General features: G+C 47.5%; 1 protein-coding gene and 1 long non-coding RNA gene across 3 annotated transcripts in view; one reads left to right on the top strand and one right to left on the bottom strand.

Moving 5' to 3' along the window:
• Positions 1-2,710, bottom strand: part of PARD6G (par-6 family cell polarity regulator gamma) — a 72,183-nt gene extending 69,473 nt beyond the window's left edge. Inside the window, exon 1 of the mRNA XM_069464840.1 lies at positions 2,639-2,710. Coding sequence (XP_069320941.1) covers positions 2,639-2,710 — 72 coding nt within the window. The remainder of the gene's footprint in view (positions 1-2,638) is intronic.
• Positions 2,711-16,331: 13,621 nt separating this feature from the next.
• Positions 16,332-26,080, top strand: part of LOC138379727 (uncharacterized) — a 44,312-nt gene continuing 34,563 nt past the window's right edge. Inside the window, exons 1-2 of one of the 2 annotated variants that reach the window (XR_011232289.1) lie at positions 16,332-16,396; positions 21,828-21,998. This is a non-coding gene — a long non-coding RNA (uncharacterized lncRNA). The remainder of the gene's footprint in view (positions 16,397-21,827; positions 21,999-26,080) is intronic. The other variant, XR_011232291.1, reaches the window with a different exon arrangement.

The following is a 26,080-nucleotide window of genomic DNA, read 5'->3' as shown; positions in this document are numbered from 1 at the left end:
CTAAGAGGATCTGAGATGGTTTTCCAAGTGTATATTTTGAACTGCCAAAGGACCCTGACCCACAGTTCTGAACTCAAGGTGCTCTCGTTTCATCTAGGGAGCTATCCAGGACAAGTATAATGCCTCTTTTGCAGATGAGATAACTGAGGCTTGGGAGAGTTAAATGATTTGCCTGAAAGCTCACAAAGGCAGTAGGTGGCAGAACCCAGGCTGGACCCAGCTTCTGGCTGCCATTTTCCCCACAAATAAACCCATGGGCGTTATGGTGGTACATTTAGACTGAGGGAAGACATCACTGTCATAAAGCTTTGCCCCCTGCATTTTGACAACAGTGGTTCCCTGCAGAGAGGGACTCTGTGGTAACAAACATTATCCACGAAGGGGTGAGTGAGAGGCTGTGCACAGAAGAAGAGCCACATGGACTCTCCAGACAAGCAGTCGGGGGGGGGGGGGGGGGGGGGGGTGGAGCATGAGAGCAAGACCAGCAGGGTCAGCGGCCAGGTCGGTGTGGCCCTTCCACAGCTCCCAAGTTCAACCAGAAATCACCTCTGCCCCACTCAGCTGGAGAGAGCACCGCTGCATCTGAACTTGAACCCATGCTCAGGGTGAGAGGCCACACCCTTTGCGGAGTGGAGCTGGAGGAGACAGGGGGCCAACACCCCCCAGGGGAAGCGAAGCAGATGCTCACCCCCTGGCCCCCTGCACAGGGCTGCAGGGTAGGGCCTGGCACGGGCATTTCCCACAGATCCACCCCAGGGCCTTGCTGGGGCCTCCGACCCTCTGGAGTTGTGTGTCCGATGAGGCAGTCTCCCGCCACACCTGCGACTGAGCAGCAGGGACAGATCGTTTAGCATTAGCGTTAATCCATCTTCGTTACAGAGTCACCTAAAAGCACAGCAGAGAAACCCTTGGGCTGGACCCGGCCTGCGCCTGGACTGTGCTGGTGGGCACACGACGGACCGACCTGAGCGCACGCAGGGGCGCGTCGCCCTGCTGAGCCCCGCGAGGTCAGTGCCTGGACACGACATTGTGCCGCTCACACAAGACGCTACTGTGGGAGGCGGCTGGGCAAAGCCTACACGATCTCCATATTCTCTCTCACAACTGCTCCTGAATCTACAACGATTTCAAAATAAAAAGTTAAACGAGATTAAATGCCACACGCGCTTAGTGGCCATTGTACTGGACGGTGCAGCTCTAGAAAGTGGCATTTCCATGGAGCTAAAGAACCCTCCTACCTACTCACGTCTGTGGGTGCGTCCTCTCATATACCCCCCGCTGGCACACCAGATCCGGGGGTGGGCGCATTCCTGTGCTCCAGAGGCGATGGGTGTGAGGTGGGGTCATCAGCGTCCAGGGGGAAGGGCAGGATGCAACACAAAGGAGGGGTTCAGAAAAAGTCTTTGTACCCCAGGATGAGAAGAAAACCCTGCAACTCCTTGTAGCGCGTTCGAGAGGCGCCCCTGCCCTTGCTAGGACCCCCCCTGCCCCCCCCCCGCAGACACCCTGGAAAGCTACATCTAAGGCTGGGGCACTCCGGGGAGGGGGCATGCACCTGGGAGGGAACTCCCCCCTCGTGTTCACTGTGTGCGCAGAGTCGGGGGTCAGGCCCCTCTGCGGCCCGGCCCCTCCCCCCCACCCGCAGCGCCGCCTTGCTTTACCGAGAACTGGGGTGCGCAGAGAGGAAGGGCTGGAGGGCCCCTCGGCTGCCAGACAGTAGCTAGCAAAAGGCCCGGGGGCCCCTCCCACAGGACCCCGAACAACTAACTGGAGCTCCTCCCCTGCCGGCGAGCTCCGCCACCTAGACCCTCCCAGACAAAAGTGTCTGCAACTAAGGAACTGCCCCCGCGAAGCAGAAGCGCCAGATTCTATCAATCAACCAATTACCCAGACAGGCACTGCGACCCGCAAGTTCGGGCACGCTCCGCCCGGGCGCGGGCAGCAGGAGGGGCCGGGCGCGCCAGGGGGTGGGCGGGGAGTCTGGGTCGGGGCCGCGCCTGCAGGGGGCCTGGGCCGGGGGCGCGCCCGGGGGAGTCTGGGTCCGGGGTGGGGGGCGCGACGGGTGCCTGGGGGTCCAGTACGAAGTGCCGGACCCGGGGCTGGGGTCTGGGCCGGGGGGACCCTGCTTGGGAGCCGGCGGCCAGACTCCTCGCCGGTAACAAGCCTCCTTCACGGCCTTGGAGGCGACGCAGCCAGGGCCATCCCCCGGGCCGGGCCCCCAGAGGCCCCTCCACGGCCCAGAATCCCCGGTCCCCAACTCGCCCCGGAAACGCCGCCCTCCCCTCCAACGTGTGGCGCGCCCGGGTCGCCTCCAGCTCGTGGAACAAAAGAACAGCTCCCGCAGAGCGGGTCCAGAGCTCGCACCCGCCGCCCGATGGCCCTCGCCCCTCTGGGCGCCGCGACCCCACCAGGACCCTCCCGAGGCTGCCAGGCTTTGTGTCCACGCGGGGGGCGGGAAGGACGGCCAGGGTCCCCCGTGCGCATCCCACGGACCCCGCGCAGCGGCGCGTGGCGCGGAGCTCTAAAGTTATCGCCGGCGCCTGTCGCCTCCCACACTGCCCCCGTCTCCTCCACGGGCGCCCCATTCATTTGCCGGGGTGGGGGCTGCGGAGCCGCTGGGCTGGCCCCGGGGGCTTACCTTGCTCTTGACTTCCACCGCGCTGCAGTTGTAGCAGCGCAAGGTCTGAGACTTGTGAAAACTCCGGTTCATGATTTCGGCCCCGGTCAGCCTCGCTTTTGCCCTCTCTCCTCTGGGGCCGCAAAAAGACTCCTGGGGGCAGCGCCCCCAGCCCCCGCCGTCCGCCCGGCCCCAGTCCGCGCTGGCTCGGCGGCGGGGCAGCTCCGAGTGCGGCGGGCCGGAGCTGGGCTGGCCGCGCGCCGCAGGGACTTCAGGGGCCCTACGCGGGAGGAGCGCGGGGGACGGCAGCGCGCGCCGCCCGGAGCCTCGCCCCCCGGCCAGCGCCCCGCCTCCTCGGGCCCGCGCCCCGCCCCGCGCCCCGCCCCGCGCCCCGCCCCGCGCCCCGCCTCCTCGGGCCCCGCCTCCTCGGGCCCGCGCCCCGCCCCGCGCCCCGCCCCGCGCCCCGCCTCCTCGGGCCCTCGCCCCACCCCGCGCCCCGCTGCGCCCCGCCTCCTTGGGCCCTCGCCCCGCCCCGCGCCCCGCTGCGCCCCGCCCCGCGCCCCGCTGCGCCCCGCCTCCTCGGGCCCTCGCCCCGCCCCGCGCCCCGCTGCGCCCCGCCCCGCGCCCCGCTGCGCCCCGCCCCGCGTCCCGCGCCCCGCCCCGCGCCCCGCTGCGCCCCGCCCCGCGTCCCGCGCCCCGCCCCGCGCCCCGCTGCGCCCCGCCTCCTCGGGCCCCCGCCCCACCCCACGCCCCGCTGCGCCCCGCCTCCTCGGGCCCTCGCCCCACCCCGCGCCCCGCTGCGCCCCGCCCCGCGCCCTACCTCCTCGGGCCCGCGCCCCGCCCCGCCTCGCGCCCCGGTGCGCCCCGCCTCCTCGGGCCCTCGCCCCGCCCCGCGCCCCGGTGCGCCCCGCCTCCTCGGGCTCTCGCCCCGCCCCGCGCCCCGGTGCGCCCCACCTCCTCGGGCCCGCGCCCCGCCCCGCGCCCCGGTGCGCCCCGCCCCGCACCCTACCTCCTCGGGCCCGCGCCCCGCCCCGCCTCGCGCCCCGGTGCGCCCCACCTCCTCGGGCTCTCGCCCCGCCCCGCGCCCCGGTGCGCCCCACCTCCTCGGGCCCGCGCCCCGCCCCGCGCCCCGGTGCGCCCCGCCCCGCACCCTACCTCCTCGGGCCCGCGCCCCGCCCCGCGCCCCGGTGCATCCCGCCCCGCGCCCCACCTCCTTGGGCCCGCGCCCCACCTCGCCCCGCCCCGAAGCGCCGCGCCCCGCGCCCCGCCCCGCGCCCCACCTCCTCGGGCCCGCGCCCCGCCCCTCCCTGCGCCCCGCCTCCTGCGCCTGCCCCCGCGCCCTGGAGGACCCGCCTGCGCCCCGCCCCAGCTGCGACTCAGAGGCTCCCCGCTGGTAGAAGTTAGCCCCTTTCTCCTCCGTCCCGGGCCTGGGGAAAGAAGCGTCACTGTACCTGACCCTGACCCCATCTTGTTTTCGTTTGCCTCCAGCGGCGGCCTAGGAAGGGTGCTGATTTTCCTGGGGACCTGGTTCCTTAGGGCATCCCCCGTCTGTACTAATTGCCAGGTTGTTGCTGGAGTGGGAGTCTGGGAGCCCATCTCCTAAGGCTCGGGGAAGCACAGGTGAAAGTAAAAGAGAGAAGGAGAGCGTCAGATGCGCCTCTAGGCCTATCTGATGAGAAGAGAGACTTTCTAAGACAGCCAGTAGAAAAAAAAACGGGTTAAGAGAGAACTGGCATCATCATTGGGTACTTACTAATCGAGAGGCCTCTGGAAGAGAGCCTTGCCCTTGAGGAATTTATGACGACTTTCAGAAGACAAGACAGATTTTTAAAAAGTATTATAAAGTATGCTATGAATTTTTGTAATTTACAAGTTATGTAATTATAAATTTACCATAAATTCATTGCCAAAGAAATCTGCAGAATACAAAGGAATGAAAGAAAGCAAAATTTACCTGTAGTCATTCCACTGAGCAATCAGCTCTATCAACCTTTTGGTGTATTTTATTTTCATTTATTCTGCATATATATTTTACAAAATTGTGATCATGCTTTTTATCCAATTTTTCAAGTTGCTTTTTCACTTCATGATATATAATGAACACTTTTATTCTTAGAAAACATGTTTTTTAAAAGCTACATATATGAATATAGGCATAATTTATAATCATTCCATTATTGGATATTTAAGATGTTTCCAATGTTTACCTTTTATATAATATTGTGAATTCACTTATATCTGATTATTTCTTTAAAATCAACTCCTAAGAGAATTACTAGGCCATAAAGTACACATATCTCTAAAGCCTTTAATACAGATTGCCAAATTACATTCTGCAAAATTTAATTTTCATTTAGTTTTGCTAAATATTTACCCTGTTAGATGCCACAGACTTAGTGCCAGGGCTATGGTACAGAGTTGTCACCCCTGCCCTTAAGAGAAACACCAGAGTGGGCAGAGGACCAGATATGTATACAGTTCCAGAACAAGGCACACGTGAAGGAAACAAGCAAACGAGAAATGCCAGGAGCTGCACCTTTGGCAAGCCCCCAGGACAGAGGTGCTGGCATTCTTTCAAGGGGAATTTCCCAAGCTGAATGCAGATCTTTGGGTTTGAGAAAAGTCACGGGCTTATTGCTGACTGCAGGCTGCCCAGCTACAGTGGGCAGTATTGTCTTGTGGGTGGGGGGGGCTCAGGAGCACTCTGAGGGGTGAGTTCCAAACCAGATGGTTTACAGGACTGTGGGGAGAAATGAATAGCAGTCGGGTGGGGACCAACCAGCAAGCTCCGGGCTTTGGGGTGGGAGGAAACTTTTTGAAGGAAAGACTGTAAGGCTGCAGAATTTCAAGTAGTTCTAGATTCGGCTTCTGGAGCAGCTTGACGAAGAGTGAGATCATTTCTTTAGTGCTGGGGGCTCAGCGTGTGGTGCAAGGCCCCGAATCTGCTCCACCTGGCACCTGTGAGCAGTACCCCCACCCCAGATGCACTGAATCGGAATCTGCACTAGAACAAGATCCCCAGGTGATTCCTGTCTCCAGCTGCAAATGCGGAGCATGCTGCTCCGGTGTCTTCCTCACCTGCTGCCCCACACCAGAAGGAAAGGCTGGGGAAGCCAGCTGGTTGACGTGAAGCCTGAGCTTCCAGCCGAGACTTGGACAGGATTCTTTCGGACTTCAAGTACTCAGTTGACGTGGGTGTAGATGAAAACAACTGGCCAACCCTTCAGCTCGAAAAGCTTTTGCACAGTCTGGCAGCAGGATTGAAAAGGGAGCACCACACAGGTCCTGGCCTGACAGCTGTGTTTTCAGACAGCCGTGGGCTTACAGGGGCCTCATGGGTAGATTGGCCTCAGACAGAAAATGAGAAGAGGCCGGGCACAGTGGCTCACGCCTATAATCCTAGCACTTTGGGAGGCTGAGGTGGGAGAATCACTTGAGGCCAGGAGTTTGAGACCAGCCTGAGCAAGAGCCAGCCTCAGTATCTACTAAAACTGGAAAAGTTAGCTGGGCATGGTGGCGCACGCCTATAGTCCCAGCTACTCAGGAGGCTGAGGCAGGAGGATCCTTTGATCTCAGGAGTTTGAGTTTGCAGTGAACTATGATGATGCCACTGCACTCGAGCCCAGGAGTGACAGAGCAAGACTGTCTTAAAAAATAAAAAAGAGAGAGAAAATAGGGATGGGTTGAGGCCTGATCTTGCTCAGACTGTGGCTTTCTAACCCTATGCTTGGCACTGGAAGTTGGTCCCATGGGTACTGGGCAGGCGGTTTCTATGGCTGATGCCCCCAAACTCGGCACTGCTTCTGCTAAGCAAGAGGGCTCTCCCCCAAACAAAAAGCCCTAAGCCCACGCCTCCTGGCTCTTTCTCTGGTCATCAGTGACACTTCAGCGAACCCTCTGAAGAAGTCTGACATTCTCTTTCTTTCTGGGACTTGCTTCCTACCCACCTAGTCCTGAACCTTTACCTCCTGTAGGAACCTGGGTTTGCAGATTTCTGTGGACATTTTGGAGTGTGCAGATCTGTGCTGCCTTTGTTCCTGGCTCTTGAGTCTGCAGATAAAGGGTAGGAAAATGAAGCCTGCTGTGAAAACGAACAATAATAAACACCAGGCTCAGCTCTGCCCTAGGGGTCCGCAGCACTTCAAAGTAATGTCCAACGTTGCGCCTCCATTTCATACACAACCCTCTTTAAAGACACATTGATATGTATAAAATGAGACTGTACTGAAAGAAGTCTCGTTATTGAACTCTTACTTTGAAGAGGACACTCTGGTGTGAAAGTCTCTAAAAATATGTCTTTTAAAGGAACAAAAATGGGGTGAGAGTGTAAATGCAAATTCTCCGTTTCATGGGTACAGTCCTTTTTTGCTATCACTGGAGGAAGTGGCCAGGCTGTTCAACTCAGAGCCCTGCTGCACCTCCATCTCTGCCATCAGGGGTGTGCCGGGGAGGACCCCACGGCTCCACCAGCTTGGAGGAACTTGTGCTTCCTGCGGACCCTGGAGTGGAGGACCTGGGGCACCCTTGTTCTCTGGTCTTGGGCAAGGCGGTAGGGGGTGAGGACACTAAGGTAGGGGTGGCAGGTCAGGGAAGACCAAGTGTGACCCCTCACAGTTTTACCTGAAGCTGGTCCCGGTATCAGTAATACAGGGGTGAACCATAAGGCCAGAAGTGGGCCTAGATGAGCAGAAAGGTGCTGGCTGTGTCACCTGTTTGTGTCCCCTTATCCACCAGAGTCTCTCCCCAGGCCATTCTCTGGTTCAGCGAAGGCCTGGCCACACCAACACCTGTAGCCCCCCAGGAACAACTGAGTCCCTTCCTGAGCTCCTCCCCTGTCTGGGTGTATTCTGTCCTCCACCCCTAATCTTGTGCAAGCTCCCTCAGGCCTGCTGTTGCTCTGCTGTCCCCTGATGTGTTCCCAGGGCACCCTGAATGTCCCCTTCCGTGACACTTGTCACATGTGCATTTCCTGCTGTTGCTCTGCTGTCCCCTGATGTGTTCCCAGGGCACCCTGAATGTCCCCTTCCGTGACACTTGTCACATGTGCATTTCCTGCTGTTGCTCTGCTGTCCCCTGATGTGTTCCCAGGGCACCCTGAATGTCCCCTGCTGTGACACTTGTATGGTCGTCTTCATTTCCTGTCTGATACTCTGTACTTCCCACTAATCTCGTGTGTCTTCAGGACTGCCTGGCCGGCTTACAGACAGATGAGGGATTTGAGGTATTGCCCTGGAACACTGGGCACATACATGTTTTTGTGTAACCATCACCACCATCCGTCTCCAGAATTTCTTTCATCTTCCCCAAGTGGAACCTGTACTCGTTAAACACCCACTTCGTATTTTCTCTTCCCCAGCCCCTGGAAACTACTCCAGATGCCTCATATGTAGAGCACACTCTATTTGTCCTTGTGTGCCTGGGTTGTTTCACTTAGCACGATGTTGTTACGTATGTCAGAATTTCCTCATTTTTAAGGCTGAATTATATTTCACTGTGTGGATGGCCCACATTTTATTTATCTACTCATCTGTCAGTGGACACTTGTGTTGCTTCCACCTTTTGGCACAGCGAATAATGCTGCCATGAACGCTGGTGTTCAGTTCCCTGGTTTCAGTTCTTTTCAGTATATACCCAGGAGTGGAATCACCGTGTTGTAAGTGAATTCCATGCTTAATTTTTGAGGTACTGCCATATTGTGTTCCATAACAACTGCTCCATTTCAGTTTTCTCTTTCCTTTTTGTGGCTGAATAATATATCAGGTTTGATATACGTAATTTTGCTTATCCATCCATGTGTTGATGGACGTTTGGGTTGTTTGCACCTTTCAGCTATTGTGAACATGCTGCTATAGATGTTCATGTACAAGTTCTTGTTTGAACACCTGTTTTCTAATCTTTGGAATATGTACCTTGGAATGGAATTGTTGAACTATGGTAATTCTGCATGTAAATTTTTGAGGGAAGATTCAACTAGTTTACACACAGCCTGTACCATTTTATATTTCTACAAAGAGTGTTTAAGGGTATTCAGTTTTTCTGCACCCTTGCCAACACATATCTTTAATGTTTTTTAACAATAGCCTTTCTAGTGTGTGTGAGTGGGTATGTCATTGTGGTTGGAATGTGAATTTCCATAATAACTGATAATGTGTACTATCTTCTTACGTGCTTGTTGGCCATTTGCTTGTCTTTTTCTGTGCAGTGTGTATTTTAAGCTCTTTGTCCATTTTGTAATTGGGTTGTTAGTCTTTTTGCTGTTGAGTCTTAAAAGTTACTTATATACTCTTGATACTGGACCCTCATCACATATATAACATGCCTCTGTGGGTTGTCATCTTACTTTGTTGGTGTGTGTTTGGATTCCCAAAAGTTTTTAATTTTGAGGAAATATTTTCTTTACTTGCTGCGCTTATGGTGTCAGATCTAAGAAACCATTGTGAAACCCAGTGTTATGAAGGTTTATCTCCATGTTTTCTTCTAGAGTTTATGTTTTTATCTCTTACATTTAGGCCTTTGGACCATTTTTAGTTAAATTTTTCTGTATGGGCCGGGCGCGGTGGCTCACGCCTGTAATCCTAGCACTTTGGGAGGCCGAGGCGGGTGGATCACTCGAGGTCAGGAGTTCGAGACCAGCCTGAGCAAGAGTGAGACCCCGTCTCTACTAAAAATAGAAAGAAATTATATGGACAACTAAAATATATATATAGAAAAAATTAGCCGGGCATGGTGGCGCATGCCTGTAGTCCCAGCTACTCGGGAGGCTGAGGCAGGAGGATCGCTTAAGCCCAGGAGTTTGAGGTTGCTGTGAGCTAGACTGACGCCACGGCACTCACTCTAGCCTGGGCAACAGAGTGAGACTCTATCTCAAAAAAAAAAAAAAAAAAATGTTTCTGTATGGTGTGAGGTAAGGGTATAGTTTCCTTCCTGTGCATGTGGATAGTTCTCTAACGTCACTTGTTGAATTTATGACCTCGGGCCTTGTTTACAATCAATTGACCATAAAGGTATGGAATTATTTCTGGACTCTCAGTTCAATTCCATTGATTTATGTGTACCTTCATGCCAGTATCATCCTGTTTTGATTGCTGTTGCTTTGTATTAAGGTTTAAGATTTAAAATTGGGAAGTGTGAACCTCCAAAGTGTGTCTTTCTGTTTCAAGAAGGTTTTGGTTATTTATGTTCCCTTAAAATTCCATTTGAATGTTAGAATCAGTTTGCCCATTTCTGCCGAAAGGCTGTTTTGGATTTTTGTAGGAATTGCATTGAATTTAAGATCACTTTGTGTAGTATGGCCATCTTCAAACACATTCAGTCTCCAGTCCTTGAACGTGGAATGTCTTTATATTTATTTAGATTTTCTTTAATTTTTTTCAGTAGTATTCATATACAGGTTTGGACTTTGGTTAAGTTTTTTCCTAACTGGATTATTGTTGTTGATGTTATTCAAATGGAATTTATTTCTTAATTTTATTTCCCAGTAGTTGACGATTAGTGTATAGAAATAAAATAGATTTCTGTGCATTGATATGTTGTTCTGTGACTAAGCTGTATTTGCTTGCTAGCTCAAATAATTTTTTTAATTCCTTAGGATTTTCTATACTTAAGATCATGTGATTTGGAATCTGTGAATAGTTTTACTTTCCTTTCACATATGGATGCCTTTTATTTCCTGTTCTTATGTAAATGTTCTGGACAGAACTTTCAGTACAATGTTATTTTTTATTTCAAACTGCTAATTAAGGTGGTACAAGTGTTTTTGTTACATGGATGTCTTGTATGATGCTGAAGTCAGGGGTTTTGGTGTGTCCATCCCCAGAATAGTGTTCATTGTGGGCAAGTTTTTATCTTACAGCAACTCTCCCTCTCTCCCCTCTTGTAGGTTTTTCATGTCCTTTATATCGCTTTGTGCCCATGTATATCCATCTAGTAGCTCTCACTTATTAGTGAGAACATATGGTGTTGGTTTTCCATTCCTGAGATAGTTCACTTAGGATAATGGTTTCCAGTTCCCTCCACATTGCTGCAAATGACATTACTTCAATCCTTCTTTTTTAGAGATAGGGTCTTGCTCTGTTTCCTGGGATAGAAGGCAGTGGCATGATCATAGCTCACTGCAGCCTCACACTCTGGGGCTGAAGTGATCGTCCTGTCTCAGCCTCCTGAGCAGCTGGGACTACGGGGACATGACACCATGCCTGCCTTATTTTTCTATTTTTTTTTTTTTTCTTTTAGAGACTGGGTCTCGCTCTTGCTCTGGCTGGTGTTTCCCTCCTTTTTATGGCTGAATAATACTTCATGATTTATATACATATATACATATGTATATACACACATACATATATATACACACATTTTTGTCCCCTCATGAATTGAAGGGCACCTACGTTGATTCCACATCTTTGCAATTGTGAATTGTTCTGCCATAAACATTCCAGTGCAGGATAAAACGACTTCATTTCCTTTGGGTAGATACCCAGGAGTGGGGTTGCTAGATCGAATGGTAGGTCTACATTTGTTTCCTTGAGGACTCTCCATTCTGTTTTCCGTAGAGTTTCTACTAATTTTCAGCCCCCCAGTGTATCAGCGTTCCTTTCTCTCTGCATCTGCGGCAGCATCTACTGTTTTTTGACTTTTTAATAATGGCTGTTCTGATTGGGGTAAGGTGGTACGTTGTTGTAATTTTAATTTGCATCTCTCTGATGATTAGTGATGTTGAGCAGTTTTTCATATGTTTCTTGGCCATTTGTCTATCTTCTTTCCAAGAACGTCTGTTTCAGTCTTTTGCGCATTCTGGGATGAGGGTGTTCATTTTGTTCTTGATGATTTTTTGAGTTCTTTGTAGATTCTGGATGTCAGTCTTTTGTCAGGTGTATAGTTTGTGAGTATTTCTCCCGTTGTGTAGGCTGTCTATTCAGGGTGTTGGTTATTTCCTTTGCTGTGTACAAATTTTCTAATTTAATTAAGTCCCATTTATTTATTTTTGTTTTTGCTATTTGTCTTTGGGGTCTTAGTCATAAATTCTTTGACTTGGCCAAAGTCTCAAAAGTTTTTCCTACTTTTTTTCTAGAATTGTTGTGGTTTCATGCTTTTCATTTAAGTCTCTAATCCATCTTGAATTGATTTTTGCATATAGTGAGAGAGGGATCCTGTTTCCTTCTTCTGCGTATGGATATCCAATTGTCCCAGCACTATGTATTGAATAGGGCTTCCTTTCCTCGGTGTATGTTTTCTGCTTTGTCAAAAATCAGTTGGTGCTAGGTAGATGGTTTTATGTCTGGGTTCTCTATTTTGTTCCCTTGGATTAGTCTCAGTTTTTTACACCGGTACCATGGTGTTTGGGTTCCTGTAGCCTTGTAGTATAATTTGACGTCACATAATGTCACACCTCCAGATTTGTTGTTCCGTATAATGTTGCATGCAGAGGTGAAAGTGAGCATCTTTGCTTTGTCCCTGATCTTAGCGGTAAAAGCTCTCAGTCCCTACTATTGAGATAATGTTCGCTGTGTGTTTTCCATAAATGCTTTTTATCATGCTAATAAAATTGCATTCTATACCTAGCTTGTTTGATTTTTAGGTAATAAAATGGTGTTGTATTTTGTTTAAAGCTCCTTCTGTAAGAATTGATATGATGATGTGATATTTTTCCTTCATTATGCTAATATGGTGTAGTACATAGGCGATAAGAGAAAAAAACTTTGTGATACAATATCTGAATAACAAGAGTTACAGAATGAAAACAGAGGGAAAAAATTATTCAAGAAAAGTAACTACCAATGAAAAATAGGCATCTGCAAATGGAAAAAGACCATGAAATGCCCAGCATATGAGTGGAAGGAAGCGCAAAGCACATCCACCTGGAAAGTCAAACACTGGTGGTAAGAAGAGGAGGCGAAAGGCTCGCAGGGTGGGTGACAGGAGGAGTCATAAAACAAACTGCCGTCAGATTTCTCAGTAGCAACCTGGAAGCTAGAAAATCATGGGTGAATGCCTTCTAAATTAAAAATAAAAAAGAAGTGGAACATGAAAATGTGATTGAATTGCTACAATCTCAGGATAAAACTTTAACACATGAGAAGTTGCTTTTTATGAATGAGCAAAGAAAGTGGTTTCTTGAAATAGAATCTACTCCTGGTGAAGATACAGTGAACATCATTTAAATGACAACAAAGGATTTAATAAATTTAATTGATAAAGCAGTGGCAGGGTTTGAGAAGACAGACTCCAATTGTGGGTTGTTTTTTGTTTTGTTTTGTTGAGACAGGGTCTTGCACTCTTGCCTGAGCTAGAGTGCAGTGACATCATCACAGCTCCCTGCAACCTCAAACTCCTGGGCTGAAGCCATCCTCCTGTCTTAGCCTCTCAAGTAGCTGTGACTACAGGCATGTGGCACCCCACCCAGCTAATTTTTCTATTTTTTTGTAGAGATAGGGTCTTGCTATGTTGCTCAAGCTGGTTTTAAACTCCTGACCTCAAGTGATCCTCCTGCCTCAGCCTTTCCTATGACTCAAAATCCAGAAGCAAAGCAATGAAATGGGGCATGAATAATTATTAAGGCAGGAAAAGAGGTGTCCCTGACAAACCAGGAAATATGGTCATACAACTTTGAAAGTAGTTATCCATTATTAATAAATGTATGTCACTCAACCAGAAAGCTGTTGGTCTGGGCCTTATTTCTCTCAGCTTTCTTTGTTGCCTAGAACTGTGCCTGGCACGTTGTGGGAGCAGAAGAAATGTTAGTGCCCTCTTTAAAACTGTTCATTTAATTGAACATTATACTCTATTGATGTAGAACTCAGGTCAATCCATTTGGGGCCCTTCATGGGCCATTTTCTCAGTATTAGAAATGCAGAGTAACGAGCTTAATTATATGCTTGTGTAATGATAATAGCCAGCATTCACCAGCACTTAGCCTGTGCCAGGGCCAGGTCTAAGAACTTTATTTGAATTCTCTCATTGATTTCTCACAATAACCCTCAAAGGTAGGCACTATTAATACCACCCGTCCCATTAAATTAGAAGGAAAAACATGTTTAGAAAGAACTTTGCTCAGAATCACAAGCTAATTACACAGCAGAGTTTGGATTTGAACTCTAGACTCTGACTCCATGCACTATATCCCCTAAATTGAGATTTGGTATCAAATTTTAGAAAGCAGTTTAAAAAAAAAATCAATAGCATACTTTTAAGAAAAATCTATTTGTTTTAAAAATTTTAAAGGAAAATTTATTTAACTAAGTAAAAGGCTGTAGAATCAGGCCAGTAGGGCAGCTATGTGAGCTCACAACTGATTAGTATAGTGGTTAGACCAACATGTTCCTTCCCGTTGTCCTTGGTGTTGATGTTTCCACTTGTTATGGATTAGTAAGTGTGCAAAACAGTTTCTTTTGTTGTGTAAAAGTTGCATTATCTTTTAGAAGTATTTTCAATGTATATCATGTGACTAAATTAGGAACAGTGTCTATTTTCTACCCCTGTCTTCTTGGAATAAGATTTCACTTGGTAACAATTTTAAGGACAGTGCAGACACATCATAATATTGACTCTAGGAAAATTATTACTTGGTATTATTGTAATTACAAACTACAGTTGGCATTGATGAAACACTGTCAGTGGTTTTGTAAACAAAAATGAAGTGTATTTAAAAAATCCAGGGCCAGGCGTGGTGGCTCTTGCCTGTAATCCTAGCACTCTAGGAGGCTGAGGCAGGAGGATCGCTTGAGGTCAGGAGTTCGAGACCAACCTGGACAAGAGTGAGACCCAGTCTTGACAAAAACAAGAAAGAAAAATTAGCCAGGAATGGTGGCGTGTGCCTGTAGTTCCAGCTACTCGGGAGGCTGAGGCGGGAGGATCCCTGGAGCCCAGGAGTTGGAGGTTGCAGAGAGCTATGATGACGCCACTGCACTCTAGCCCAGGTGACAGAGCAAGACCCTGTCTCAAAGAAAGAAAGAAACAAACAAAAAAATCCAAACTGTACTGTATAATCTGTAGCTTTAAATTGTTTTGTTTTAAATCTTAAAGGCTAAATTAAATATGTAAAGAGAGTGTTATGAATATAATAGTGACCAAATTAACTGATAGAAATTGAAAGCAAGAGGAATTTAAAATAAAAAACGGGTCATTTTTTGTTGCTTTACACTTTTTATTCTCTCAGGGAATTTAAGAATTTTTCATTTATTTTAGGCATTTGGGATACATCAGTTGAACAAAACAGACAAAAATCCCAGCTTCCACTGGTCAAGACAAGAGAGACACTAAAAGATAAACATACAAAATAAATACAGTCATACCTCAGTATCGTTAGGGGATTGGTTCCAAGATCCCCACTAATACCAAAATCTGTGGATGCTCAAGTCCCTTATATAAAATGGCATAATATTTGCGTATAACTTATATATATCCTCCTGTATACTTTAAATGATCTCTAGATTACTTACAATACCAAATGCAATGTAGATGCTATATAAATAGTTGTTATACTGTATTTTTTGTGTTATTTAAATTTTTTTCCTGACTATTTTTGATCTGCGGTTAGTTGAATCTGTGAATGCCTAACCATAGATCCGGAAAGCTGACCATAGAGATCGCTACCAGGTGTGAAGTGTCATGGGCAGAAAAGAAAAAGAATGAGGTAGGAAGGATTGAGAATTGGTGTCTGGCGGTTGCAATTTTAAATACCTGGCTCAGGCTAAGTATCAACGCTAAGTGACATTTCCTTGTGAGAGGAGATTCCGGCTGTTTTGACAGTAAACAGAGTAGATGATGGGCAGGGAGGCCCTGCGGTTTAGTAGGTCCCTGAGGTATCATTGAGATGTTGGAAGTAACGCAGGTGAGAACTAGTCTGATGTATTTTGGAAGTGGAACCAACGAGCTTTCTTGGCAGATTGGAAGTGAAAATGAGAGTGTGAAGGCACCAAGGATGACGCCAAAGTCTGTGGCCTGAGCAGCTGGAAGGATGCCCTGACACCAGCACCTGGCTCTCTCTGTCCTTTGACCACAGGCAGAGTTTGGCGGGTCCTTTGGCGGAGTACTGGCCGCTAGACTGGGACACTGTCACGTGTCCCGACTTCTGGGACGTATGCGATCGGGGGAGGAGTCACAGGGGTCTGGGGCACGAACAGTTTTCCCATTGCAAATGCCAGCTGGATGTGCCGGGCCTGAAGCCAGTGAATGACAAACGATTCTGACTGTGACATTGAAAAAAACAGTGGTCCGAGAGTTTCAGGACCTCAAGGTCTCAACTGCGACCGACAGACACCTCGCCCCCCGCCAGCGCGGCACCCCGCTTCCTCCTCAGGGCGCGGCCGCGGCCCACACCGCGCGCAGAAACCGCCCCTCCGCGGCTGGGCGGGCGCGAGCCGCAGCCGCCTGCGGGCCGGGCTGGGAAGAGGCTCCCGCGCGCTCCCGCGCAGGCTCGGTGGCCATCTTCCGCGCGCGCTCCCGCGCAGGCTCCACCCCCTGCCGTGGGCGGTCGGTTCCCCACAGCAGCGGCCGCCCAGCCTGCGCGGCTCCAAGGTGGGGGTGGCACCGCCCGCCGGCCGGCCCATCCCGAGGCGGGGCCTGGCTGGGGCGGGCCCATGGGCGGGGCCTGGCTGGGCGGTGCGCAACGAAGCCCCGCCCCCGCCGCTCTCGGAGCGCGCAAGGCCTGTGGCTGCGCCCGCGCACGAGTCTGGGCGGGGCGGAGGGATCCGGGAGCGCAGCTGCGGGCATCAGGGCGGCGGGAGCCGCGGAGCCGGCCCCAGAGCGGCGCTACGGAAGCGTGTGGCCGAGACAGAGGCGACGGTGAGTGCAGCGCCGGCCCCGCGCCTCGCCCTCTCGGGCCCTTGCGCTGCGGCCTGAAGCCCCGAACCGCGGTCCCCGAGGGCTCCGCGGTGAGCGCGGGCTGCGGGCTGCGGGCTGCGGGCTGCGCCTGCGGCTCCGTTTCCAGGTTCGGGCGAGGTCCCTTCCCCGAGGACCCGCCCTTTGGGTTTCGTCCCTTCTCTCTGAGGAAGGGACCCGAGCTCAGCTCGGATTCAGGCAGGCGGGCGACTGAGGCGCAGACCGCCCGCCGCGGTAAAGCGGAAACGCAGACCCCTCCCCCCACTTGGCGGGTCTGGGGGTCGCGAGGGTGGCGCGAGGGGCGGGCGGGGACGGCCGGGGTCTCCAGGTGAGGGTGGGCGGGGCGGGGACCCGGGCTCCGGAGCCCCGACTGTCGCCCGAGGCGCCCGGCGCGTCCCGCCCGCGGTCCCGCAGCGGAGCTCGCTGGGCTCGGAGCGAAAGTCCCGGCCGCCTCCTCGGAGGAGGAGCGCGGGCTACTCTCACAGGTGGTTTCACCGGCTGTGGCTCCCGGTTGGGATTTTGGTCCCCGGTGTGGTCGGTAGCGGCTCCCTGATGCCGCCTTAATGGCTGAAAAAGCGCCCCAATCCACTGACTTAATGTGTGCAAGAAACGGTGTTGAGATTCCTTATTACCTTGCAATTATTTTAGATGATAAGGCTTCGTAGAGGAATTCGGTGGTGGTGTGCAGTTTGCAAACGCAAACGTTAAAGGGCTTGGAATACAGTAGATGCTCATTAAAACATTTGTTGAACGAATAATCTGGAAACATCAGACAAAGCTGGTCTCACATCTAGTAAAATTTAGGCACATACCCTTTTGACTAAGATTAAGGGAAAAACGTTGGCAAAAAACATGTAGTTTTGTTTATATGGTTTTTGTTTTGTTTTGTTTTGTTTTTTTGACAAAGTCGCTCTGTTGCCCAGGCTAGAGTGAGTGCCATGGCGTCAGCCTCGCTCACAGCAACCTCAGACTCTTGGGCTCAAGCGATCCTCCTGCCTCAGCCTCCAGAGTAGCTGGGACTACAGGCATGCGCCACCGTGCCCGGCTAATTTTTTCTATATATGTTTTTAGCTTTCCGGCTAATTTCTTTCTATTTTTAGTAGAGACGGGATCTTTTCTCTTGCTCAGGCTGATCTGGAACTCCTGACGTCAAGTGATCCGCCCGCCTCGGCCTCCCAGAGTGCTGGGATGACAGGCGTGAGCCACCGCTCCCGGCCACCCCTATATTTTCTTTATGAAGTTTTACATTAAAAGTTTTGGGTTGTTTCCACATCTTTGCGATTGTGAATTGTGCTGCTATAAACATTCGGGTGCAGGTGTCTTTTTTATAGAATGACTTTTGTTCTTCTGGGTAGAAGCCCAGTAATGGAATTGCTGGATCGAATGGCAGGTCTACTGGAATCTGTTTAAGGTATCTCCACATTGCTTTCCACAGGGGCTGCACTAGTTTACAGTCCCACCAGCAGTGCATGAGTGTACCTGTCTCTCCACACCCACGCCAACATGTGTTGTTTTGGGACTTTTTGATAAAGGCCGTTCTCACTGGAGTTAAGTGATATCTCATTGTGGTTTTCATTTGCATTTCCCTGATGATTAGAGATGTTGAACACTTTTTCATATGTTTGTCAGCCATTTTTATATCTTCTTTTGAAAAATTTCTATTCATGTCCTTTGCCCACTTTTTGATAGGGTTGTTCGATTTTTTCTTACTGATTTTCCTGAGTTCTAAATAGATTCTTGTTATCAGTCCTTTATCTGATGTGTAGTATGCGAAAATTTTTTCCCATTCTGTAGGTTGTCTGTTTACTCTCGTGACTGTTTCTTTGGCTGTGCAGAAGCTTTTTAATTTGATCAGGTCCCATTTATTTATTTTTGTTGCTGCTGTGATTGCCTTAGGGGTCTTCCTCATAAATTCTTTGCCTAGGCCAATGTCTGTAAGAGTCTTCCCTACGTTTTCTTCTAGAATTCTAATAGTTTCTGACCTAAGGTTTAAGTCTGTTAACCACTGTGATTTGATTTTTGTGAGGGGTGAGAGCTGTGTGTCCTGTTTTAGTCTTCTACATGTGGATATCCAGTTTTCCCAGCACCATTTATTAAATAAGGAATCTTTTCCCCAGAGTATGTTTTTTTCTGCTTTGTCAAAGATTAGATGGCTATATGAGGATGTGGAAACAACCCAAATGCCCATCGATTCATGAATGGATTAGCAAAATGTGGTATATGTATACCATGGAATATTACTTAGCTATTAGAAATAATGGCGATATGGCATCTCTTTGGTTCTCCTGGAGTGAGCTGGAACCCATTCTATTAAGTGAAGTATCCCAAGAATGGAAATACAAGCACCACATGTACTCACCAGCAAACTGGTTTCCCTAAGTGCACATTTGGGAATAACACCAATTGGGTATCGGACAGAGGTGGGGGCTGGGGGGAAGGGATGGGTGTATACCTACTTGATGAGTGTGATGCGCACTGTCTGGGGAATGGACACGCTTGAAGTTCTGACTGGGGGGGATGGGGTGGGGCAGGGGAGGAGTGCACACCTACATGATGAGTGCGATGTGCACTGTCTAGGGAATGGACACAACTAAAGCTCAGACTCGGGGGGATGGGGAGGCATGGGCAATGTATATAGCCTGATCTTTTGTACCCCCTTAATGAGCTGAAAAACAAACAAACAACAAAAAAAAGTTTTGGGCTTTACCTTTAGGGCTGTGATCAATTTTGAGTGAAATTTTTGTGTGTGGTATGAGGTATGGATATGCAGTCATTCCAGCTTCATCTGTAGAAAAGGCTGTCCTTTCTCCACTGGATTAGCTCTGCACCTTTCTGGAAAATCAGTTGACCATATGTATGTAGGTCTATTTCTGTACTCTCGATTTTGTTTTATTGACCTGTTTGTCTTTTCATGCTAGTACCACACTGTTGATTTTTATAGTTTTATCATAAACCTTGAATTCACATAGTATAAGGTTTCTAATGGTATTTTTCAAAGTTATTTTCACTATTCTATCTTTTTTGCATTTCTATGTGACTTTAGAATCAACGTGTCAATTTCTACAAAAAAGTCTGCTGGGATTTTAAGTAGAATTGTGCTGGCTCTATTGCTTAAATTGGGGAGAATTGACATGTTAACACTATTGACTGCACTGGGCTATGAACATAGTATATCTCTCTATTTGTCTTTGCACATCATTTGATAATTGATTCATAATTCCTATTTTTCGTATTATAAATGAACGTTTTTTACAGTGTCAGTTTCTGATTGTTCTTTGAACAATTGTTTTACAGAAATAGAGTTCGTTTTTGAGTATTGATCATGTATCCTGCAGTGTTCCTAAAATCACTTTAGTTCTGCTAACAGTATCTTTTGGTTTTCCCAATTTCATTATAAGATTTAGCACAGCCTCTGAGTTCCTTGTCAGCTCAGAGTTGAAGAATTGCGTAAGCTTATGAATTGTGATAGCAATACCTTGCAAGGAGGGATGTGCAGCATCCCCAATATTTGTCTTCATTTTTCTTTTAATGAAATATTAATATTCTTCATAATATGGAACTTTGACATTTCAAGCTGCTATTATTTAAGTAGTTGAATTTATAGGCAATTTCAGCAAAGTATTTGATTCCGAGGGTGGAATTGCTATTTGTTTTCATGGCTGGAATTCTAACAGTCTGTTCAAGTTATGTATTTTGGAGGGAGAATCAATTGCCTTGCTGATGATTTTGGGGGACAAGGAGAATATATGGTAAGAATTTCATGTTTGTGGCTTGAGCAGAACTGTGTGGATCAGGGTATGATTTAGTGAGATGAGGAAGAATGAGGAAGCAGTGGATTTAAGATTATCGATTCAGGCTGGGCACGGTAGCTCACACCTGTAATCCTAGCACTTTGGAAGGCCGAGACAGGTGGATCACTCGAGGTCAGGAGTTTGAGACCAGCCTGAGCAAGAGCGAGACCCCCGTCTCTACTAAAAAATAGAAAGAAATTATCTGGCCAACTAAAAATATATATACAAAACATTAGCCGGGCATGGTGGCTGTAGTCCCAGCTACTCGGGAGGCTGAGGCAGGAGGATCACTTGAGCCCAGGAGTCTGAGGTTGCTGTGAGCTAGGCTGACACCATGGCACTCTAGCCCAGGCAACAGAGCGAGACTCTGTCTAAAAAAAACAAACAAAAAAAGATTATCAATTCAGCTTGGACAGGTTAGATTTTAGGCCTGTTTGCCTACTGTGTTAAATGCTTATAGGTTTATTTGGGTGCTTGTAAATGAAGAAATATATTTTAGGTTAAAAACAGGCCTGAGGTCCCACAGCTAGTCATTTGCAGAATTAGAACTCAAGTCTTGGGTGCTCTGACTAAGCCCATGTTGTTATTCCCTTATGCTATATTATATCCTCAAGGCAGAAAAACATGCCTGGCTTTGGCAATAATAAAATGTTCCCTGGGAGCTACTAGAAATACGTAGCAGAGTGGAAGCTCAGCTGCCTGTGGAGTCCAGGCAGGTAACCGTGAGCCAGGTTGTAACATGGAAGAGTGGCCTTGTCTTTGGAGAACGGCGAAGTCCATGCCCCACCTAGAGGGTTCACTGTTAATCAGCTCCAGCAGATTATTACCGTGTGGGAACGTGGGTGCAGTAGTGCCAGATTTTCTGATTTTTCAAGAGAGCTAGAAGTGTTGATTTTTCACGTGAAGTCTTCTGATTTACAAATGTAGGTAGCTATCCTTTAACACACTGTGGGCCGGGCGCGGTGGCTCACGCCTGTAATCCTAGCACTCTGGGAGGCCGAGGCGGGTGGATCGCTCAAGGTCAGGAGTTCGAGACCAGCCTGAGCAAGAGCGAGACCCCGTCTCTACTAAAAAAATAGAAAGAAATTATCTGGACAACTAAAATATATATAGAAAAAATTAGCCGGGCATGGTGGCACATGCCTGTAGTCCCAGCTACTCGGGAGGCTGAGGCAGGAGGATCGCTTGAGCCCAGGAGTTTGAGGTTGCTGTGAGCTAGGCTGACGTCACGGCACTCACTCTAGCCAGGGCAACAAAGCGACACTCTGTCTTAAAAAAAAAAAAAAAAACAACACACTGTGGAGACCAACCTTGCGTGGGTCCAACAAAAATATCTGTCTGCCGAATTCTGCTTACTGGCAATGTTTGGTAGGGTTGTACCAGTATACTGTGGAAGCAACAACAGATTTACATGATGGGAAAAGGGTGGTAACCGCATATAATAAGCTCATTACAAGTGTTGAAGTGTAGGTTGCTTAGTTTAAACATGGTGCTTAGTCTGATGTTTGAGTTCAGTTTTCATATGGATCAGTTAATTATAGATGGGGGAGGGGGAATTGCTCCCTGCAGCTTTTTGCCTCCTAATTGCATGCTTTCATTTGCAGATAGGGCCGGTTTGGAGTGTGTGGATTTTTGAGTGAAACCTCTTCCCCAGATGAGAAGAAACCTTCAAGGAAGAACTACTGGCAGTGAGTCTGCAGAGTCATCTGGATGCATAGTATGGAATGTTCTAAGCCCAGATGTAGCTGAATGGGTGGCTCCACTGATGAGGAGTGGTAAGTCTGATTGTCCCCACTGATAATTAAATAACCTCAATCCTTTCCATAAAAATAGGATGACTTCTGCATTCTTAGCATTTACTGATGAACAGTAAGTTAATTTTCGTATCACTGGGAAAGACAACAGTGCAGTCTAAGAGAATTCTTTATCCCTACAATGTACTTAATGTATGATTTCAGAATTTGGCTTTCTTCTTCCAGTTAGGCACATCTCTTCCTTTGCTTATGTTTTTTCTTTTTTATTTCTTCTTCATTCCAAGGCCGGAAATATTCTTGAAATACTCAGCCAACACTGAAGGGATGGTCATGATGGTTACCGGTATCCATGGTAATCTTAGTTGTAGTGGATCTCATTCCCTCTGGAAGTGACTGTTCTAGTAATGGATACGAGAGACAGTTTTGGCTGATGGGAGATAAAAGAGACATCTGCAAGAGGCTTCTGGGGAAGGTTTTCTTGCATTTGAGAAAAGGAAGAAAAAAGATGGTCCCTCTTCTCTCCAGGGCTGGTTTTATCTAGATGTGACTTCTGGGACTGCTGTAGCCATTTTTCTAGTAGCTCGAAGGCGATGCCTCCATGACGGAGGGCAGCACCAACAGGATTGCAGAAAAGTAGAACTGGAGCCCCGTTTACTGTGCCTGGAGCCACCCTACCTGAATTGCTTTATTGTTTAAGTAGTTTTGCCTTGAGATTTTCTGTTATTTGCTATAGAAATCATCCACATTTGTTTGATTTCTTCCTTTTCTGATTACCCAAAGCCCTATCTTTTAGTGTCTCAGGCATTTCTACTTGATTATGTTTTATGCTGTTCAGGAATGTTTGAAGTCAAAGGCTATGTTTATATCCCTATCGTGTCTGACATTAGTGTGCTCTTCTTAGTGAATTCCTAAGTGCATATTTGTTGAACTGAATTATTTGAATGGTGGAGTATTTGAAAAACCAGTCCACAGAATTGAATAGAGATTTTCTTCTAATTCACGTCCTTTTCTTTAACCACACTACTTCCCTCTAGGATTATTAGTGAAGTTTGACTTTTTATTTAAGATGACTAGTGTGTAATATATGTTCAGGTGGTTAATTCTACTCTAAAACATATTGCTTGGATTTTGCCTTTTGTTTTTGTGCAACTTTACCATCAGAACCAGAATACTCCTACATGTTTGAGTATTGGCTTTCAGTCTAATAAAGGCAATTTTGCTTTCTTCTCCATTATAAAATCTGAGAATAAACTTTGTGTTTTCTGTGCTAATTGTAAGAATGAGGGACATGAACATTAGGAAACATAGTTCAGGAATGATTTGTGTTTGGCTTTGGAGTGCGCATTCACAATAAGATTCCCTAAAGTGTGCATCCCCCACTGTGTTCCTAGGACCCTGTGTTTTGGGCGGGGCAAGAGAAGAGGTGTGGTGGTGAGTATGGTAAGAGGGGTCTTGAGCCATAGGATGGATTATCTAGTTGCTTATATTTTAAGGCTGTATGAAACAAACCACTTCTTTTTTTTTTTCTTTCTTTCTTTTTTGCCAAAGTCAAGATATTCCTGTACTCTTCTATCTTTTAAGTTGTTATTATAATCTCAAAAAAGTATCAGGTAAGGAGCTCTTTTTCTTCTTGAAAATCTATGGTGTTGCTTTCAGTTATGTTAAGAACAATCATAAACTTGTGGTTTTGATTTTACCAGGTAATCTAGTAGTACATTTTGAATCCTTCAAAAAGTGATTTACATTAAGGGAAAATTTTAATTTTTTTCTTGATAGGTTGTGATGAAAATCTGGGAGAGTAACTTTTTAAGAAGATAGGGAAAGTTATATGATGTGCTTTACCCATCAGTTTCAATGCAGTAATATCATTTTTTAGTAATATGAGAAATTTAAATCACTAAGGTCAACTTTAATGTGCTTTGTTTCATATAAGTTTTGATGGGTTTGTAGGAATGGATCATGTGTCTTACCTAAACCAATCACGGCAGGCATGTGACTTAAGCCTGATCAGTCAGAATGAATCTTAGGACATTTGCTAGGAATGCTGGGATGAAGGCACTTTTTTTTTCTGAATTTCAACCTGAAAGTGTAGTCATTGACCTCCTGGCAGTTATCTTCTGACCATCAAAGGAAAGCTAGTTGAATAAGAAGTCAACATTGAAGGAACAGAGTGGAGAAAAACCATGCCCTGGTCACCTCAGTTGAGCTGCTAGCTCAAGCCTTCCGTGAAGGTGCTATGCCTTTACACTGTCAGTTATAGGAGTCAGTAAACACCTTGTTTAATCCAATTTGCTTTGGATTTTTCTCTTAAACGTATGTGAAAATGTCCTGATACATCCTTCTCATCACTCATTCCATACCTTTATATTAAGAGCTCAAGTAACTCGCTAAATCTTGAATTGTGAATTAGGCAAGTAAGCCTCTAATACAGTTATGCCGGGTAGCAGACAATGCAATCTACTCACTGATTTTTTTTTTCAGTACCAAATACAAGGACTAAGGTGGTAAACAAATATGTAGTCCACGCCATTGCAAATGGAGTTTGTTGTTAACTCGATGAGACTGACGTTATGTGAACAGTCTTACCATGAATGTATTCTTATCAACGGAAGTTAGGGTTCTAGAAAAAAGGAGCATGTGTTCATCTACAGTGATTGGTCCTTTAGCAGGGACTCCTGCTGAACCCTTGGCACCTCTAGAACCATAAAATAAACAATTATGGGCAACTTGGGATCTGGCTGACTTAAAAAAATAAATACAATAAGTCATTATTAATTATTTTTCCATAAGGAGAGTTTATAAAGGTGCAGGACCACAATCACTTATTCAAAATCTTGGGGCCCACATGTGTTTTTAAATTGCAGAACTTTTTATATTTTAGAAAGTTTAATTTGGTAGACATTCCTCATTATCTGTGAGAAATTGGTTCCAGGACCACAGATGCTCAAGTTCCTTATATAAAATGGCATTGTAATTACATATAACTCACACACATCCTCCCATATACTTTAAATCATTACTTCTAATACCCATTATGATGCCTGTATATCACTTTATTCGTGTGACAAATTCAAGTTTTGCTTTTTGGAACTTTGTGGAATTTTTTCCCTGAGGTGTTTTCTATCCATGCTTGGTTGAATCCCTGGATGCAGAACCCCGGGATCCTGAGGGTGGACTGTACATACTGTGTATTTAATGTGACTTCTCTGCTGTGGTTTGGATGTGATTTGTCCCTGCCAAAAAAATTAGTGAGGCAGTGTTGGGAGGTGGGGCCTGGTGGCAGGTGTTTGGTCGGGGAGGTGGATCCCTCCTGAGGAGACTAATGCCCTCCCCAGGGAGCACGTTCTCTCCCTTGTGGGAATGGATCAGTTCCCGGAGAGTGGGTGCTGTAAAGTGAGGGTCCTCTCCTGTTTGGTGTCCCTTCACACAGGCCTGCTTGCCTTTCCGTTTCTCCATGTGCTAGTGCAGCTGAGGCCTTTACCGGCAGCCGAGCTGGTGCTGGTGCCATGCTTTTGGTCTTTATAGCCACCGGAATTATGGGCCAAATAAACTTCTTTTATTTATAAATTAACCCAGCCTCAAGTATTCTGTTATAACAACATGAGCAGGTAAGACAATCTTTTTTTTTAAGGAATGGACAGGTGGCTTTTTTTTTTTTTTTTTCGTAATAATACAGATAATAATATCTTAACATTAGTTGAACTACTAAATAAATGCCAGGCTCTGTGTCAAGTACTTTTCTGTATTATCTTAACTTACCTGTTTAATAAATTGTATTCATTTATATACTTGAGAAAATTTAGAGAGGTTAAGTGACTTTATCAAGGTTCATTCAGCTAGGAGATAGAATTGAGGTTGTAACCTAGAGCTTTTGGCTCTGAGGTCTGTGCCCTTAACCGCTGTTCAGACTGTGGACTGTGCTGTGCTGCTCAGGGCCGGTGCGGAAGGCGTCATGTCTTGCCCACTGGGTTACTGTTCTTTTCAGCAGGGACTTTCTTGAGTACATGGTGAGAGGGGAAGGGAAGGGGGAAGAAGGGACTGTCTTGAAGTCTTACTGTACAGGGAAAAAGAAAATTTTTAAAATGTACTTTTAACCCATCACA

This window comes from Eulemur rufifrons, unplaced genomic scaffold (assembly GCF_041146395.1).
Source record: "Eulemur rufifrons isolate Redbay unplaced genomic scaffold, OSU_ERuf_1 scaffold_150, whole genome shotgun sequence".
Taxonomy (NCBI): Eukaryota; Metazoa; Chordata; class Mammalia; order Primates; family Lemuridae; genus Eulemur; species Eulemur rufifrons.
Note: the sequence above shows the minus strand (reverse complement) of the source record. Positions and strands in the feature narration are given on the sequence as shown.